Source organism: Xenopus laevis, chromosome 2L (genome assembly GCF_017654675.1).
Source record: "Xenopus laevis strain J_2021 chromosome 2L, Xenopus_laevis_v10.1, whole genome shotgun sequence".
NCBI lineage: Eukaryota > Metazoa > Chordata > Amphibia > Anura > Pipidae > Xenopus > Xenopus laevis.
This window is the reverse complement of record NC_054373.1, coordinates 117,982,288-118,002,422: the sequence shown is the minus strand read 5'-3', so window position 1 is coordinate 118,002,422 and position 20,135 is coordinate 117,982,288. Positions and strand designations below refer to the sequence as shown.

The 20,135-nt window shown below is 38.8% G+C and overlaps 1 protein-coding gene across 2 annotated transcripts in view; it reads left to right on the top strand.

Moving 5' to 3' along the window:
- Positions 1–3,361: 3,361 nt before the first annotated feature.
- Positions 3,362–20,135, top strand: part of LOC108708431 (phospholipid-transporting ATPase VA) — a 77,049-nt gene continuing 60,275 nt past the window's right edge. For both annotated transcript variants that reach the window (XM_018247118.2, XM_041582379.1), the window contains exon 1: positions 3,362–4,173. In XM_018247118.2, coding sequence (XP_018102607.1) covers positions 3,734–4,173 — 440 coding nt within the window. In that variant the 5' untranslated portion in view covers positions 3,362–3,733. The remainder of the gene's footprint in view (positions 4,174–20,135) is intronic.

Genomic DNA, 20,135 nt, shown 5'->3' with positions numbered 1-20,135 from the left:
ATAGGCAGCCATCTCAGTGCATTGTGCCTTAGCCTCAGCTTTGAGAAAGAGCCAGCACTTTAGGATAGAACTTCCTTGAGACTACTATTGTTTATCCCCTTCCCATTGTATTATACCACAACATGGGTCATGTTAGCCCTACCTAGTGGTAGACATGAGAACAGCACCCAAGCAGGAAAAAGCAGGGGTTTTCCTGCAATGCAAACAAATCCCTCAGCAGAGGCAGGCAGCCATGTGGTTAGCTGCCCATTGTTCTGTTGATAGGCTGCTGCTGATGGGCTGCTGGGGAGGGAAGGGAAGGGAGGGAGTGATATCACTTCAACTTGTAGTGTAGCAGTGAAGAGTGAGTGAAGTTTATCAGATTCACATGAACTGAGGGCTCCTATGAAACTGACAATATGTCTAGCCCCATGGCAAATTTTAAAATTAAATATTAAAACATCTGTTTGCTCTTTTAAAAAACACATTTCAGTGCAGAATTCTGCTGGAGCAGCACTATTAACTGGTGCTTTTTGGAAAAAAAAAATGTGTTCCCGTGACAGTATTCATTTAAAGCTTGGTTCTTGTGTTCTGTGTGGAAAGAGTGGAATAGATGGTGTCTGGTTAAATGTAAAATACTCAATTTACTGTAGGGCATAACTTTACAAACAACAATGCATATCTATTTCATAAAAAAATCTTTCCTTACAGATGTAGTTTACTGATGGCTTCAACTGGTGTCCTGTCCATAGGGACTACCAAATGTCTTTCACTTCACAGTTCTACTGACTCCCTCAACACAGCTGAAGCTTGTGGGTGATTCTTATACTGATAAAATTATAAATAAGTAAAGAGGGAAAACAGGGTGGGATGGAGATGACAAAAAAAGGAGAACTAAAGCTTAACTAAAAGGCAGAAATGTTGTACATTTTGTTTTGGGCTTCTGTACCAGCACAATGCAACCATAGCAGTGTAGATATGTGCATCTGAAGATACCCCCAGTAGCTCCCTATCTTCTTTTCTGTTGATTCACTGTACATACTGCCACTGTTATTGTAACTTCTTATTACTTTCTATTAATGCCCTCTTCTATTCAAACTCTCACATTTAAAGTCTGACTAGCTAGCTTTTATAAAGGTCAAGGAACTCATGGAAGTGACTTTTAATCATTAAATAAACCCAATAGGCTGGTTTTGTTTTCAATAAGGATTCATGAAATCTTAGTTTGGATCAAGTATAAGATACTGTTTTATTATTACAGTGAAAAAGGAATTTTTTAAAATTCTGATCTCCTATAAGGAAAGCAAGGGAGGAGAAATTGAGTGGACCGCCTTTTCTGAAGAGGAGCGCAAGCGGAGTTTCGGTCAGTTATTTCTTAATAAAGACTTAGCGATTTAAAAGTTTAATTTGTCCTTGTGTTTTTTTTTTCATTCTATACTGAAGAATTTTTATAAAAAAAAATTTTTATGTTACTGGTTTTAAAATTGCTAGGTATGGACAATCTTTAGATATTTTGCAGCTGCAACTGATGTTTTGGGAGGTGTAACCAAAATGATGTAAATTAAGAGTTTTTGTAGATCGTCCATGGACCACCACATTTCCAAGCAAAACTTGCCTATCAAAGGTTGCATGAGTGCTTTAAAGGAAAACAGTAGGTATAATCACTGGCTGTACCGACATTTTAGGTACTTAGTAATTACCTGAGACCCCAAGCTGGTGCTGAAAAGGATACTAAGCTATAAAAGCCACATTGTCATCATCTTCTTTTTTCCGGATTGTTCCTGTGTTCTGGTCTGGGTGCACATGTGGAGTAGAGTGAAAAGTTGAAATTAGAAGCAAAAATCATTATTTTGTGGTATCCTACAAAATCTGATCCCTCTTCCAGTAATGTAAATTGGATTAGATAAAGTTGGACTTCCTACACCAGTGAGTTTAACTGAAGAATCTGCTCGGATGAGTAGTGAAACGTCTTCAATGATTACTCAGCAAGTCCAGTTGTTTAAGAATTAGTTGTATCAGATATAAAGGTGGATAGTGTGTTTTGTTCATGCATCTACATCCAGTGTATTTCAATGAGAGACCTTTCAGAAACCATCATCTTATATCTTGTCAGATGAAGATCTGCAGCATTCCCTTTGCGACAGGTGTGTTGTATCCTGTCATGTGGCAAAAATGCTCTGCTTTTAACTTGTAGGGCCAGGGCTGTAGTTAAAAAAATGGAATTTCGACTCTTCTTATGCAGAGAGGCCGGTTGTGCTTTGTGTATTAGTGATGCAGGCTAGAGTCTTTCGCGAAATCAATTTCTAAGACCCGAACCTGCATATTTACGCACTTTGATCCACTACCCGAACTGGACCCGCAACTGCCTTATCCACAACCCGCCGACTACCATCAAGTGATGGTGCCGCAAACCGGAAATTACATCATCAAAAGTGGGCGGGGACAAAAACAAGTTTTGTAAAACTTTAAAAGGAGTGAAATATAGACAATATTACATAAGATAAGAAATTTAGATGAGACCTGCGACCCGACCCGCACCTGAAAATCCTCCCCTCATTCAGCAGGGTGCCTGCTTTTTTTTACAGGTACCCGACTCGCTGCAGGACTCTAATGCAGCCCTTCTTGCCCTGTAGGCAGGCCCGGACTGGCAATCTATGGGTTCTGGCAAATGCCAGAAGGGCTGCTATAAGGTCCCATAGAAAGTCAGTATTTAGTGGGCTGGTGGGGGCTGTTTGGGCCTCTATGTGGGCTGATTGGGCCTCTGTGTACCTGAAATGCCAGGGCCTATTTTAATTCTCAGTCCGGACCTGCCTGTAGGACTGCATAAAACGTAAATGCAGAAGCTGAGAGGGCTGGCATCAGAAAAGCCGCTTAATGTGGCATGGGCAGCAGTATCTGCAAATAAAAGCATCAAAACTGCCCAACGCACTAATCAACCAAATATCCATGGTACATAGAAACAGTAGGGAATATCCAGACAGTATACACGTGCTGAAATTGTACAAAACTTTATAAATATATAACTTTACTGGTACCTGTATGGCCAGCTTTAGTCAGCCAATGAGCATGTCACCTTTACATCACTTTTGTATTATTTTCTCCATAGCAGTATGTCACTTGCTTTACTCAAATACAAAAAAGGGGGGTTGTGGGTGCACACCTAAGGCTACATTTTAATATATTTAGGTACAATGGAAGTGCTACTGATGCTTTCTTCACTCAATCCATATAGTGTTATAAAAAATACAATGGAAAGGTTATTTATCTATTTGTATATAAGAATACACAAGAAAGTGGAATGTAGTTCACATATTTAAGGTTGTTAATCAGACAGATACAGCATAAAGCATCTTTGGCAGCGCCTGCCCCACTGTTTGCCTCCTCCTCCTCCCAGTGTGCAGCTGTGGAGCGGAAACAGTAATACCGCTAGACAGGAGGCACAGCGGTGCAGCCCAGTCTGTGACTGAAAGAGAGGAGGGCGGAACTTTCAGTTGTAGCAAGAAAAAAGTTTGGAAGCCAAAGTTCAAAGCGGGAACGTAAAAAAAGTCACAGACCATGTAAAAAAAGTCTTTAGATAGCAAGTGGGAAATGCATGAGCCCGACCCATCCGTCCCTCGCTGTGCGCAATGCACGCATAATGATTACTTGGCGAGTTAGTTTGTCTCCCCTTTTTGTACTGTGGGACATCCCTGGGATGCAAAGCGAGTCGGGCTAATAGGTAGACACCATTAGGTAAAAAAGGGGACAGAGGGGAATGGCGACGGATTGCGGGGGAGGTGAGCCCAAGTGCCAGGTGGCTAAAGATGAAGAGGACAACGTGAAGAGGAAGAAAAAGAAGAGGAAAAATCGGAAAGAGAGCAAAGTGAGGACTGTCCGCTCCAATCTGCTTTTCTATGAGTCCGACAACCCGAACCGGCACTACGCCGGCAACTCAATAAAAACCACCAAGTACACGGCTTTGTCTTTCCTGCCCAAAAACCTCTTCGAGCAGTTCCACCGTCTGGCCAATGTCTATTTCGTCTTCATCGCTCTGCTCAACTTCGTGCCGGCGGTGAACGCGTTCAAGCCCGAGCTGGCCCTGGCCCCCGTCCTATTCATTCTGGCGGTGACCGCTATTAAGGACCTGTGGGAGGATTACCGGCGCTACCGCTCGGACAAGGAGATCAACCACATGGATTGCCTGGTTTTCTGCAGGTATGTACTACTGGGGCTGTCAGTCTGAGCCTCTCCAGTTGTTGCTAAACTACAAATCCCATCAGTCCTGAAGAGACCACTTTTCCCATCTGCTTCCCAGTTTGATCATGTGCTACAGTATGGCATTGCATGTATACTTCCTGCACCACATTTACACTGGGGTCCCTAGTTTTGTGCTGTGCATGGAAATTGAACTGATTTTAAAGTGACCAACTGCTCAGAATCATGTCAGTAGTATTCTAGTTAGAAATTGTATTTCTGGCAACCAGTTTGGAATACTGGGGCTCATTTATCAACACTGGGCAAATTTGCCCATGGCAGTTACCCAGAGCAACCAATCAGTGATTAGCTTTTTAACACCAGCTGTAGGTAAAACAATGAATGCAGCAATTTGATTGGTTGCCATGGGTTACTGTCAATGGACAAATTTGCCCAGTGTTGATAAATGACCCACATTGAGTGTTTTCAGAGCATTCTTTATGTTCATGCCGTTTCATTTATTAAAGGTATCTCTGGTTTTGCTAAATGGTGACCCTAAGCTGAGATGCTGTAAGGTTCTGTTGTTTGGGAGTAATAATGAGCAAATTTGTTTCACTCAGTCTGTAATTTATCCACCATTTGATACTTTTTTTTGTTGAGGAACTGGTGTGGCATTCCTTGAATTTGTGCCAGGTTTGTCTGTACCAGTGTTCAGTGTGGGGAGTTCAGAGCTGCACCTCAGACATGATACCCAGTAACCCATCACATTCTCACTAGAAGGTGTTGCCCTCATGCCCTGCATTGTGAATGTCAAGCACAGAGCAGCAGTGATGTTGAAACTGCAAATCATTGGCGGGATGCTGGAAGTTGCAGCTGTAAAATAGCTGTCCACAGAGGCCCTCCCTGCGACAGAACACAAGAAGCTGATTCAGTAAAACCTGCCACGTTTTTGTACAGCGCTTATAAGTGCTCACTATTCATTTGTATGTGGGTGGGACCCTCTGGTGCTGCCTCTGTTACTCTTTCCACTCAGGGCGGTGGTGCCTGTGCTTTCTCTCTTTTTTTTATTAAGTTAAAAAATGGGACTGTTTGTTTTTATCCTCGCAGGGTGAACACTTTGTTTCCATTCAGTGGCCATGAGTTGTGCCAGGGCAGCACATGCCAGTCAGGGTGGGATGCTGCCCAGTAGTGTATAAGTTGCAGACTTAACCTTACAGACACTAAACAAATACTGCCCAAGCTTTTCAGTAAATTACATCTTGTCAGACTCATCTGCAGTCACATATTTTGTTTTTAAACTGTACAGAATACTTTATGGTTATTGCTGCTTATTTGGAACACGGTTTTCCTATTTATTTCACAGTTATATTGTGAATAAAGTGCGGGCGCCAGCTTCAGCAGTCCTATACCCTTATCATACCTTGTTATATGTTTTTTGAATATTTTTTTTTCCTTCGCTCATTTTGCTTTGAATATCCCAAGTTTGACATTCCTGACAACAGCCAAATCCAGATTGAACAGATTATATTTTCCATTTGGGCAATCCAAATGCATTTTGGCAGATTGGTAGGCTTGTTTTTTCCAGTGTTTTGTAAGGTTTCTGTTAGCCTGTTAAAGTCATTATTTTATATGTGTTGTTTTAAGAAAAGTGAAAATTGCATAGAACTTAAAGTTTGTAAATAGCTTAATTGGGACGTTTTGTTGTCACACACTGTTGACAACTTAATGTATCAGAAACATAATTTGTACAGCTATGGGATGTGTTATCCAGAATGCTCGGGACCTGGGGTTTCCCGGGTAACAGGTCTTTCTTTAATTTAGATCTCCATACCAGAATATTATTTAAACATGAAATAAACCCAATAGGACTGTTTTACCGCTAATAAGAATTATGTATTAGTTTGGATCAAGTACAAGATACTGTTTTATACTATTACAGAAATAAAATGGAGTCTATGGGAGATGGCCTTCCCGTAATTAAGAGCTTTCTTGATACTTGTATTTAGTAAGCTACTGGTGTTTTCTGCTTAGGTTTTTGTACTATAGTAGAGGCAAGTATAAATTGAATAAATTCTAGCTAGCAGAAACTTACAATATTGATCTGGCACATCATTTCCACTGTAGAACATGTTATTTTTCATTATGATCTGTGGTTACACCTTCTTAATGCAACATTAGCTGTCCAGTTTTATTAATTCTTTAATGGAGAACAAAACTCTAAAAATGAATCTGGAATAAAATGCCATATTCTATATAATGAACTTATTAAGCAAACTTTGAGTCTGTTATAATATTACCCAAATCTGGGCCCTGACATTTCAAGTGCAAATAGGCCCAATCCATCCCCCACCAGCCACTAAACAATGACTGCCGATGGCATTCTATAGCAGTCCTGGCATTGGCCAGAACTCACAGATTGCCAGTCTGGGCCTGATATCACTCCCTACTGCAAAATGGATGTTAGCCATGCGATCATGGAAGATGTTGGGATATTTGTTCGTGGTGCAAGAAATTTTTGAGAGATTAAAATAATGTGAAAATAAGATGGAATATTTTTTTTAAAGGAGATTTACAGTATTGTGTTTAAAACAAGATATGCCAGTGCATTATACTCTTTTACACATATAATGAATGTGCTTAAAAAGTAGTATTTATGGTTACTTTATTATACATTTCTGCAAAAAACCCTACTAGTCCCACCCATCTGTTCAATTTCCTGTTGCCTCCTTTCCCAGGCCGTGCATTGGAGCAGGTGGCACACTGCACAGTAGGATAGGAACCAATCAGCAGCTAGGCAGACCTTATGGGGAACTGAAGCCTGTCTTTGCTTGTGTGAGTGCAGGGTTGTGATTGACTACTACTCCTATACCTACTGTGCTCTGGCAGGGACCATTAGGACATGTCCACCCCTCATTTGTGCTTGGACAGCACCTATATCTGATCTATAGGGAGCTTCAATAATAATTTTTCAAGATAATATTAATTTTTCAGGCCAAAGTAAAACCAGCAACATATAGTATTCATTATGCCTATAATATTAGTTTTTTTTTTAAATGTATATTTTGTCTCCTTTAAGGAGTCCTGGCTCAGGGTAAAAAAAAATAAACTATTTTATTTTCTGAGGAGAAAAGGTTCTTAACAAATTAGCACCCTTCATTAAATTTCCATGTAGTCCTGTATTTGTATTCCTGTATTTGGCCATGTTCAAGGTGACCGGTATGAATGAAATCTGCCCATAATTCACACATGGGGAGTTCAGCCAGCAGACACTTGTGTTTACATTTCTGTCTGCAGTGTACCCCCGTGTGTGTAGTGACTGGTGAATATCATTCATTTTTTTCACTTCACATATAGAACAGATGTAGGACAAATGCCATGTGTGCCATAGACGCAGGACTACCATTAGAAATGTTAAGGCCTTATATAAAATGTTGGCTTTTTGCACCTACCATGAAGAAAGTGCATAGTACCCATGTTCACAAAATATCAACTAGCAGTATGGTAGGTTTTGCTAGGATGTAAGGTTGAAGGCAGAGACACACGTGGAGATTCGGGGAGATTTAGTCGACTAATCTCCCTAAACTGCCTTCGGGCGACTTCGGAAAACAAAGTTCTCCGAGTGCCATCCTGCTGGCAATTTAGATTCCAGCTGTTGGGAAGGCAGCTTGGGGAAGGAATGATTTGTTGCCGGCCGACTAATCTCCGCCAATCTCCACGTGTGTTGAAGGTTTTTTACGTACTGTGATACAATCAATTTACTGAAAAGCAGCAAGGGTGTAATTGTCATTGCTTGATATGTAAGATTAAATGTGAGTTGCAATAGGGCCGCAATTGCCGTATTGGCCAGACACCCTCTTCATCATGCTCATTAACCTATTGGCCTTTCCATGTCGTTTAAGGTGAATGGTGAGATTCAGCTGAAGGTTGAAATATTATTGCTTAGCTAATTTTGTAAAAGCAGGATGTTCAATAGTTTTACATTGAAATGAGTTTAGTATCACTCAGCAGTAATAATTTTTTTTAAGTATCTCTGTTAATCCAAATGTTGTCAGATAACTGTTTTAGTATAATATGGTTTCCTCATCCCACTGGAAAAATATGCCACATTTTCTCTTTAATGTCTATATATATATAAATGACATGCATGTTTGTTAGACCATGGCCAAGTGCCAAGGAATACACGGAAGCAGCTTTCCCACTTGTAGTACCCTAGAGCAGAACAGAAGCTATTTGTAGTTGAGTGAACTGGCTGTCTGACTTCAAGTCAGTGTTTACTTTGACACAGCCTTCTATATAACTGTTGATTAACAAAGATTTGAGGCTTGATAATTTTAGTATGCTTTATTTCAATAATACCAACAGGAGTTTTAGCAGAATGTAATGGTGGGTACTTGAAACAAATGTTGATGTGATGTTTCAGACTTAGTGGGAACCAACCTTTAGTATAATATAGAGCAGGGCCGCCATTAAAAATGACGGGGCCCCATACATCAACATTTTCAGAAGAGGCGGCACGGCTTCGGCACTGCTATTTTGAAAAGTGCAGCACAGCTGGGCCCCCTTTAGGCCCGATACAGGAGTACCCCCTGTGCCACCCCTGATTGCGGTCCTGATGTAAACTCTGGTGAGCAACATGTTCCTCTCCGATACATTGGATGTTGCTCTCAGTGCTGTATACAAAAATTGGGAGTCCACCTCTGATTTAAACTTAGTTAAGCCCAAGGGACTCGCCCCAGTTCACAGGCGATATATACATCAAAATTCCTTTTATCCAAAGATAGCTGTCCCAAGGCTTTCTTTTCCATAAAAAATTTCTTTATTTAAATTAGCATTAAAAGTTCAATAACAAACAGACCCCCCAGGCCCACCTTAAGCGTTTTGCACCCTCCGGCGCTTAGTCATAGGTGTATCTGTAAACAGCATAGCCTCTGCGGGATTTATACCCTGTTAGTCCCTCCCACTTTTCTTAAAACCAATCAAATTCTTTGAGGGATTAACCCTATTATGTTAATTGCTCATCAAACATGCCTATATGGGGTATTTGCATTCCTTTTCATATATCACTGTTTCTGAATTCAATTGTTAAATATATATCATAATTTATCTCACAACAAAACAGTGTAGTAACCAAAAATCAATTGCACTCACTTCTTTTGCATTTGTTATTCATAAACCGTCAATAGCTCTCTTTTTTTTTATTTTATAATCTAGATAGCCCCATAACAATGTTAACCCTTTCACGTATAACAGGTAACATCAAATTCATGATTAAGCCCTAAGGGCAAACGTGTGCCCAGATGGAATATCCAAAATACTTCTCTCCTCTCTAAGAGGCTCAACTGATCTCCTCCTCTTTCTCCCAGTCTAACTCTCTCTATCCCCTGAATACTAAAAAATTCCAAGGAGTTTCCATTGCATATATTAAAGTGCCTAGTGACATTGCTCTTTTCGGTCATTCGCAGATTTTTTATCTGGCCCAAATGTTCCCTTGCTCTTTCCTTCAATTTCCTAGTCGTGCAGCCTACATACTGTATTTGGCATTTAAGGCACGTAATTAAGTATATCACATAAGTGGTGTTGCAATTGATATAGCCTTTAATGTCAAACTCCCTCCCTGTCACTGTTGATTTAAATTTTTTTGATACTTTCATATGTCCACACTTTATGCATCTCTGACTTCCACATCTATAGTTCCCAATTGATGTAAGTGGCCCCAAATTTCGTTCCTGGCCTCTCTTTTTAAAGTGACTGGGTGATAGCATATCTTTCAGAGTGTGGGCTCGCTTAGGAATCACATTAATCCCTGGATTCAACACTCTAAAAAAGTGCTCATCCCCATAAAGGATAGGCAAAAATTTTTTAACAATCCTGGATATTTCAAAAAATTGTTTACTATACCGAGTAGTAAGTACTACTTTATCTGACCAGTTAGAGCTCTTGTTCTGTTTCGTTTTGGTCCTTAGCAAGTCCTCTCTAACGCTCCCTTTTGCCCTCCGTAAAGCTTTCTGTATAGTTTTATGTTTGTAACCTCTCTCCGCAAATCTCTGCTGCATGTCCCGTGCCTGATTCCCAAAGTCCTTACCCGTGGAGCAGTTTCTTCGAAGCCTCAGAAACTGTCCCACCGGTCGTCCTTCTATTAATTTTTTTGGGTGACAGGAAGAGGCATGCAAAAGAGTGTTGCCACTACAAGGTTTACGAAAAATACTCGTGTTTATTGCCTGATTCTCTGCTGTTAGCTCTCAGTGGCCTCAAAGCAGGTACTTCTTTTTCTATTCCAGACTTAAAGGCAAGCCTTAGTTGCATAAAAACCATGTGTATTGCCAAATAGAACCTCCTGTAGGCTGCAAGTCCACATACGGGCCATCAATACCCAATTACAGGCCTTATTTCGAAGCTGTAGGAACTTTTTGCATACTTATGTTGCTCACAGGTAAAAATGGTCGGGACCTATGATATAGAGAGTGAATTACTATTAGTGGTTTTTCCGTTATTTAGCTTTTCTACTCAGCAGCTCTCCAGTTTGCAATTTCGGCAATCTGGCTGCTAGGACATTTCCATAGCAACCATGTACTGATTTGAATGAGACTTGAATATGAATAGGAGAGGCCCTGAATAGAAAGATGAGTAATAAAAAGCAATAACATGTATTTTTAGAGCTAGAGAAGCCTGAAAATACAGCTCAACTCTTCACAGTACAGAGGAAGTCACATAGAGAATAATGACTTTTGGTGCTCACTAAACTCTCAGGGCAGTACTCCGTTTGCTTTCTGAAATTTGTAATTCATTAAAATCAGAGCTGTGGAGTCAGAGTCGCGTAAAATGTACCGAATCCTAATAATTTTAAATACAAGCACTGTAAATAATCAAATTAAGAGCTTCTATGAAGGAGGATATGACTGAAGCAATTCTGTTTCTAAGAACGATACTTTAGTTAATTTTGGATTTTATTTAACAGCTAGTCTACAGATATATGCCAGGTTAATATATGTTGTTTTAGGTTTTCCAATTGTGTTTGGTTTATGTAGTTTAGGGTTGCCACCTGTTCGGTTTTGACCCGGACAGCCGAGTTTTTTAATGCGCTGTCCAGGTCAAAACTGCCTGCCCGGATTTCAAAATGAGGAAAACCAGGTAGAATTTCCTATAATTGACATGGCGATTGGTGGGTGATTGCCACGTCATTGCCCCCGCTCCTGATGTCATGACCGGCCTTGTTACATCATGGACCCGCCTCCATTACGTTGAGGTGGGTCAGAAGGTGGCAACCCTAATTTAGTTTAACTTAGATTTTGGTTTAGAAGTACCAAAGGCTATGGTTTATATTTTTGAGCTTTGGGAGTGATAAAATGCCTTGTATGTTGTGTACTTAATTTCTTTCAAACAACATGGAAATTACAGTAGCACTAAAAATGAAAGTGTTCTAAACGCTTTCAGTGCCGGAGTTGGAGTCAGAGATACCATAAACTGAGGAGTCGGAGTTTAAGGATTTATGTACAGACTCCACATCCCTGATTAAAATGAAATAGAGATTATTAGATATCACAAATTGTTGTTTTCGGGTAATTACACACACCCCTGCAAATTTGTAATTGCAGGGGTGCTAGTTTTGGCTGAAAAATTGGATCTTTAGTTAGTAGATTTTCTTCAGGGGTAGGGAGATCCAAATACTATGCTTTCCTGTCTCAAGCTGGAGCTACTAGGATTATATTTGTTGAATTTAAATTGATGTTTGTGATTACTTTCTTGAAGATGCAAATTTGGGAACTATAAGCTTAATTAGAGTTCCAAGATTGCACAAGTGTGCCTACTACTTCTTTACCTTGCTTGACTGTATGAGAGAACAACCTTGGACGTTTTGTATTGTGTTTTGAGGCTATAAGGTCTTTCTAAGGATTTTTATGGAAGATGTAAATCTTGTTATTGATATATATATAAAAGTGAAAGTAGTGTTATGTATAGCTTGGATGTAGTTTACATGTTTTATTCTTTTTTACATAATTTATGGTACTGCCCCTTTGTGCCTATTTTCCCAGCAGACAGTGAGCAGGGGAGCGGTCCTGCACCGTTGAGGCCTACCAGGTTTTCTCCCAGTGTCCCATCGGCCCAGGATGACCCTGCCCACAGACCTGAAATCTGTTTGTTAGTGCTGTCTGATTTTTCAGTACGATCTAAATTTCTAGTTTTATACCACCTTGTTACATTAGTTTAATGAATACAGCTTGTGCTGAACATACTTTTTGCCTACTTTTGAATAATGTTTTTGTTATTCTTGTGCTAAACAGGGGAAACAGCGAAAGTGAAGAGTTTCCATGTTTGGTCCTTAGAGGAAGATAATTCGATTACCAGTACACAGACAATCCCTGATAAATTTGTCACTGAAATAATTTTTGACAGACAATGCATCCCATTATAGACATTCCTTTTTCCTAACACTGCTGTAATACTTTGCCAGACTTCCTTGCTTTCCTGTCTCAAAAAATCATGTTGTTTGTGAGTGCTAACTGATTTTTCAGTGTTACAATGTTTCTTATGTTTATCCTCATCCTTGAGATTTGACTGATGGCAATATGAAAAGTCTCAGTTTTGTGCATCTATATTGTTTTAAATATGCAAAAAATTGAAAATACCCAGAAGGCTGATAAAATAGTGTGGCCAGTGATAGGCTACTGCAATCTCCTGGCCACCAGCTCAGCTATACTAGAGAATAGGCATGAATAAAGTATAGTTGACAATGATCTGTAGCATCTAATTTATGTCAGATCTTCATTTATCTATTTTGTTTTCTCTTACCCTGAACCCAGCCACTCCGTTTCTGCACGGGCATTACTTTACTTTTTACAGTTCAAAGCTCAGACCGGTTACTGCAGTTTCCTACTTTTCCCCCTCTAATAATTTCTCTCCTGTATATGTTGTTCTCTACCATTTTCCTATCTCCCATTCCCCCATTTGACAGCGTATGACCCCACTACCTGGTGGTAAATGTGTGTTTTTTTTTAAATTAAACTTGAGTTTTTAGGGATCTGACCCATGAATAACAGGCATACTGATGGAATCTTTCCTTCCACATTATATTGTCATATATAGTTTTAATCCATGAATAAATATCCACTCACGTTTATTCACAAAAGAGGGAGTGGCCATACCCATATATTACTTACTCATATGCTGGAGTAAGCACAGATTTACACTGGGAAATGTTTTTAAAACATTTATTTCCAAAGTTCATGTAAGCATAGTGTCCATTTAATATACTAAGTTATTACTAATGATGGTATATATGTATAGATCATAAGCCATAATGTATATGTGGAAATGCTGGCTATAAAACTAGAGCAACTTATCTATTATCGTACAGCTTCCTCTGGGATGATAACTTGCCATGTATTTTTTCCCCTCTAACTCACCCAAATCACTGTGCATTGCTATTTCAGATAAAACCAGTATGTAGTTCTAAATTTCAGTGCACCCTAGTACAGTGTTTAGTATTTTCCTGAATTATTTACTATATCTGTGCCAGTAAACACAGCATTTATGTTTATGTTTAATTTGGGGGGAAATGAAGAAAACAGCAATTTCTTTATCTGTTTTATTGGAAGTGTTTTTGTTTGATTGCCTCAGTAAAGGTGTGATAAGTTCCTTTCTTCCTCCATGCAGAATTCTCAGTAGACTGTTTCCATATATAGTATTCTATAAAACAGAACTTGTAAAGCTTCTTTTGTACATATGCTAGCTAGATCATCTTGTCGTTTTGGCTTCTGTATTCAAAACCTAAGGATAGCTTCAGATTTTTGTCTGCTGCTAGACTTATTGCTTGAGTCTTGCATTTTCCCCTCTATTTATCATCTGAGGTACGGGAATGATAGTTTGCACATAAACAAGAGAACAAAACAAATGCAGTGTGTTTGTTTATTGTCGGGACAGTGATTTTTTTTTGGCCTATTATAATGGTCAAAGTTAAATATGATGTTTGGATTGCCCTTTCTGTCACACATGTTAATTGAAAATACTTTAACAATTACAATGTACTAGTTATATTTTATGAGCTGGATTTTTGCCAGAGTATTTCATAGCAATTTGTGTAGTCACAATGAAATAGAGAGTGATTCAATGGGTAAATACTGTATGACTTGTGGGTGTGATTAACTCTCAAAAGCCTCTAGTGCCCAAGTTTTCAAGGAATAATCTTGTTTGTGCACCAGACCCATTGACTTTTCTAGTGATCTGCCGCAATTCTCATTAATGACTTGGCTATTGCAAACTTTTGCCACTTAATTGTCCTACTTCTTTCTTCTACCCTCTGAAAACTTTCTTTAATCCAGCAAATGAAGAAAGAATGTATGGTACAAGGAAACACTATAAAATAACCGATTTCAGTCTGAAAAACAGAAGCTTAGAGAAATTTAATCTTTTAGCAAGACTGTGATTCCAAACACAAGACAAAAGTAATAATGAAGTGGCACAGGAACAAAAAGGTGATCACCCCCTTGGAAAGGAGATGTGAATTTGTTTGGCACCAGTAAATCTTCTCTTGTTAACTTGAGGCTCTGGGCTGGCCCAGGTTGCTTTTCAAAATAAAAAGACATGGCTACAGTGAGATACGATGTGCCCCTAATGACAGCTTTCTTCAGAAGAGGAGTGCTGGCTGGGTAACAAGGTAGAGATTAAATATTGGCAAACGTAGGTTTGTATGGAGCACATAACTCTCAGACTCAGCCGCGAATAAATATTTATTGAATCACAACATGCTTCGGATCACAAGGATCCTTTTTCAAGTGAAGGTACAAAATTTACAAACACGCCTTAATTTTGTACCTTCACTTGAAAAAGGATCCTTGTGATCCGAAACATGTTGTGATTCAATAAATATTTATTTGCGGCTGAGTCTGCAGTTATGTGCTCCATCCAAACCTACGTTTGCTGAAATTGTCTGTGGGTCTCCTGGTGTGGCCTGACTGGAAAGTGAGCACGATACACAGGTGAAGGTGGTTCTTCACAGTCAGGACAGTGAGGTTGTGGAATGCACTGCCGGGTGATGTTGTGATGACTGATTCAGTTAATGCCTTTAAGAATGGCTTGGATGATTTTTTGGACAGACAGAATATCAAAGGCTATTATGATACTAAACTCTATAGTTAGTATAGGTATGGGTATATATAATTTATGTGAAAGTAGGGAGGGGTGTGTGTATGGATACTGGGTTTTCATTTGGAGGGGTTGGACTTGACGGACTTTGTCTTTTTTCAACCCAAGTTAACTATGTAACTATGTAAGGTGACTGAACGGATTTGCTGAAAGAGATTAAATTTGCTGGTTGGTGCCTTATAGCGAATTTTAATTTTCCTTGTTTCCATGATCTTGATGAAATGAAGAATCTGCTGGGATTGTTGCAACATTGATCAATTCAAGTACAGACTACCTGACCCAGACTTGATAAAGGCCCAAACATTGTCTATATATAACTATTTGCCAATAAATCACTTTTTGGCATTAAAATATGCATAGCTGATAGCAAAGATCTAATGCTGTTACTGCTGTGAAAGGTAGCCCAACAAAAAAAAGAAACTGCAAGGATTGAATATACATATATGCCAACAGATCATCTCAGTAGGTTTTTTTAATTTCCCTTACATATTTTTTATAGCACAAATCATCTCTAAAAAAAACCCATGATTGTGGCAAAAAGAATCATGACCAAGATGTTTTTGCTGCAAAGTCAAGACGCTCTGCAAAACGCAATTCCTAAAATGAATAAATCAAACCATTATGTAATCCGTGCTCTTTATGACCTACAGGCCAGAAGCAGATATCCTGTCAAATCTATCATATAACTGGCTGAAACAATACACCTGTAAGTTGTCTAAAACATACCATTTTGCACCATCATTTCTATTTTGCCTTAATATAGGCATATACCTGCATTTTTGGCCAGCTGTCATTTTGTACCATCTGTTTCCTTCCCTATTTTGTCCAAACTGAGGTGTAAAAGAAAACAACAGATTTGAGGGAACATATAAATAATGTGATGAATTAGATATCTGTTTAACATGAATGTTATGTTATTGTGACGTAAAGCAAGGGGCATATTAATTCTAATTAATGCCACAGAACCCTTGCAAAATCACATGTATTTATAAAGCTATGTAATAATTATAGGTGACTGTATAGCTGTAAAAATGTTATACAGGTATGGGATTTGTTATCCGGAACCCCAGTAGCCAGAAAGATCAGAATTACGGAAAGGCTGTCTCCCATAGACCCCATTTTATCCAAATAATAACAATTTATAAAATTTCTCTGTAATAAATAATAAAACAGTACATTGTACTTTATCCAAACTAAGATATAATTAATTCTTATTGAAAGCAGAACCAGTCTATTGGCTTTATTTAATGTTTACATGATTTTCCAGTAGACTTAAGGTATGAAGATCCAAATTACGGAAACATCTGTTATCCGGACAACCCCAGGTCCCGAACATTCTGGATAATAGGTTCCTGTATTTAAAAAAAAAAAAAATATAGCAATTCAAAACTGCTGTTTTGTGTCACTGCCCTTTTTACACAAATTTGCATGCCAGAAATTCTTTGCCTTCTGAATTTGTACCATTGACTTTAATTATATAGGATGCAGAGTGGCCTTAAAGGAATTGTTCAGTGTAAAAATAAAAACTGGGTATGATTTGATGTATAACATATATGATTTGAGTGATTTGATGTATAACATATCAGTCTGAACACTACTTCCTGCTTTTCAGCTCTCTTGATTTACACTGACTGGTTACCCTGGCTACCAGGCAGTAACCAATCAGAGACTTGAGGGGGGGCCACTTGGGTCATAACAGTTGCTTTTGAATCTGAGCTGAATGCTGAGGATCAATGCAAACTCACTGAACAGAAATGTACCATGTGGCCCCCTTCAAGTCGCTGACTAACTCAGATTTATAGAGCTGAAAAGCAGGAAGTTGGGTTCTGGCTGTTTTATTAGACATCTGTTCACTCCAGCCTTTATATATTACATTTTTGGCTAACTAACTATATTAGAAACATTTTTTATTTTGCACAGCCTATCTATTTACACAGTTTTTATTTTCACACTGAACTGTTCCTTTAATAATGGCATTAGTTTGACATACTAATATGCACACCTTTTAACTGAATCACTTTTAACTCCTTATAATCAGTAATTTCCATAATGACTATGCATGGGGTTCATTTATAAGTAAGGATAACTGCTGAAATTTATAAATGCAAGACACTCTGTCTTTGGGAGATCTCATCAGCACATTTGGCTTTAATTAAAATCTGTATGCTGATGACAAAATATGCCAAATATATTTATCCACCCCTTCATTAACAGCTGGAACAGAGGCTCAAATCTCTAACTGCCTCCTAGCTATCTCAAATTGGATGAACCAGCGCCACCTCAAACTCAACCTAACAAAAACTGAACTAATCATCTTTCCACATAAGCCTGGTCCTACTCCCCTATTTACTATCTCTATTGATGGCATGCTCATTAATCCTGTCAACTCAGCTCGCTGTCTGGGGGTAATCTTTGACTCCTCTCTCTCCTTCTCTGATCTTATTAACACCACTGGGAAAACCTGTAACTTTTTCTTACGCAATATTGCCAAAATCCGTCCCTTCCTTTCACCTGATACATCCAAGACACTCATGCATGCTCTCATCCTATCCCGACTAGATTACTGTAACCTTCTACTAACTGGCCTCCCTACTACTTCTAACTCCAATCTCTCCCCCCTACAGTCTGTATACTGCTGCCAGAATTATCCTCCTCTCATCCAAAGGGATACAGGCCCCTCCGCTGCTGAAGTCCTTATCATGGCTTCCTATAAAACAAAGAATAACTTATAAACTCCTCCTCCTCATAACCTACAAAGCTCTTCATTCCTCTGCACCTAACTACATCTCATCTCTTGTTTCTCTATATGTTCCTGGCCGAAACCTCCGCTCCACTCAGAGCAACCGCATGGTTTTACCTCCCACTACTACTGCTGTTTCCCGTATTAAACCCTTCTCTCTTGCGACTCCTTATATTTGGAATGCCATTCCTGAATCTCTCAGGAGAGAATCCTCCTTCAGTGTTTTTAAAACGAAACTCAAAGACTACCTCTGGCAACACCTGGATAACACCTGAACTGAGAACTGACATTTATACAACAGTGTAAGAAACTGTAACCTGCAGCACCTTAATACCCCTCTGAATTGTGTCTGTATGTTACCCTCCCATTTAGACTGTAAGCCCTACGGGGTAGGGCCTCTAGCCTTTTGTCTCCTTGACACTGAGCACTTAATCTGTATTGTAATTATATTTTATATTTATGTGAATTGTATTTCTAATAATGTACTTATTGTTACTTTTTATTTCAATGACCCCTTGTTTGTTACTACTAATTTATTGTTTTGCTGTACAGTGCTTTTCCCTCAAGGAGCGCTATACAAATAAAAATATACACACATGCATTTGCTTTAAATCAACTATAAACCCTTTTTTGTAAAACAATATTTTACAAGTTTATAAATATGCACCATTTGTACTGTATTAACAAGTGTGCTGTTTTTCCATGGGAAACATAATAAATTAGAAATGTGTATAAGCGTTTTTTTCCTGAATTCCTGAAGTAACAGCATAAAAATGTCTTGGCTTTTATTAGTGTCATATTTGACTTGCCATCTTTGTCTTTCAAGTTCTGTCTTGACTTCTTGGATCCTACTTATGATCCAAAGTGTTACAATAAACCGTGAAATGGTTGTAACCACACTATATAAAATGTCCTATGGAGTAAGTTAGTTAAAAATAAGGCAACTAGCATGTTAACTAGTAACATGCACCACAAAACAAAAGGCAAGGAAATTGAACTTGTAGATATGACTGACCTAAACTTGATTCAGACATACAATAAAAAGGGGCTTGAACAACGAGTTTATAATCAATGTTGCCAAGCCACCAAACCCAGGTGAAGGCAAACATCAACTTTTACCTCACATTTTTCATTGGCTTACACTTCCATGTACGGTTGCATTATTGTGAAAATTGTCTCCTTACCAAAGCATTGGTCTCACAAGCTGATCCTCCCCAAGGTTTTTATATCTGAAAGGTCTCCTAAACCAACATTCAGTTTTTAAAGACCACTCCACCATTAAAAAGACGTGTTTGATATATCTTCCAAATAGGACAGTACCCTTATACAATTAAATTGGCTTTGTTTTCTTAATGACAACAAGATTGTAATGACAGTGGTTTGAGTGGGTCCCCCATTCTTTGTCAAGGTTTGTCATCTTTTCTGGTGCTGCTGAACCTTTTTAATCCATGCATGGAGAAGGCATTCCCTTAATGGCAAAATATATATATATATTTAGTAGTGTTCTCACATGCATTTTATTCTGAAACGTATTGGGAACCACACCTCTCCAGTCAACCACTGTGACTGTAATGAGATTGTTATGTCTGTGGGTGGTCCATTTCCTTTTTTATTTATACATTTCTATGGCTTCAATTGCAGGGCCAGTGGGCTGTCTCACAGTACAGGCACTTGGAATAGAAGCCAAGGTATACATATTATCCACACAGTTACCCGATATAAGCTACTGTTTGCAATGGTACATATTTCTCCTGTGTTAGTAATTGAACCCTATTGTACATCTCAAGATGTAGTAAAAGTTGCAAAGTTTGCACCAGGTGTAGTAACCCACATAATCCTTGCATTTAAACAGTGAACCAGTAAATGCTACTTTTTAATTTGTTGCTGTGGGTTACCAAACATTGTTTAAAGGGGATGTATGGTCAAAATTTTTAATTCCCCTTTGGCTTTAGGAAGTGAATAGAAGGATTTTTCAAATTGTAAATAGTTGGGTTTTTTTGCCATTTTGTAACTGTTTGCAGCGCAGTCATATCCGCAACATGCCGCTGCGCTGCTAGTCCCGCCCACCTACCAATGAAAAACGAGTAGGCAGTATTGTTTGCAG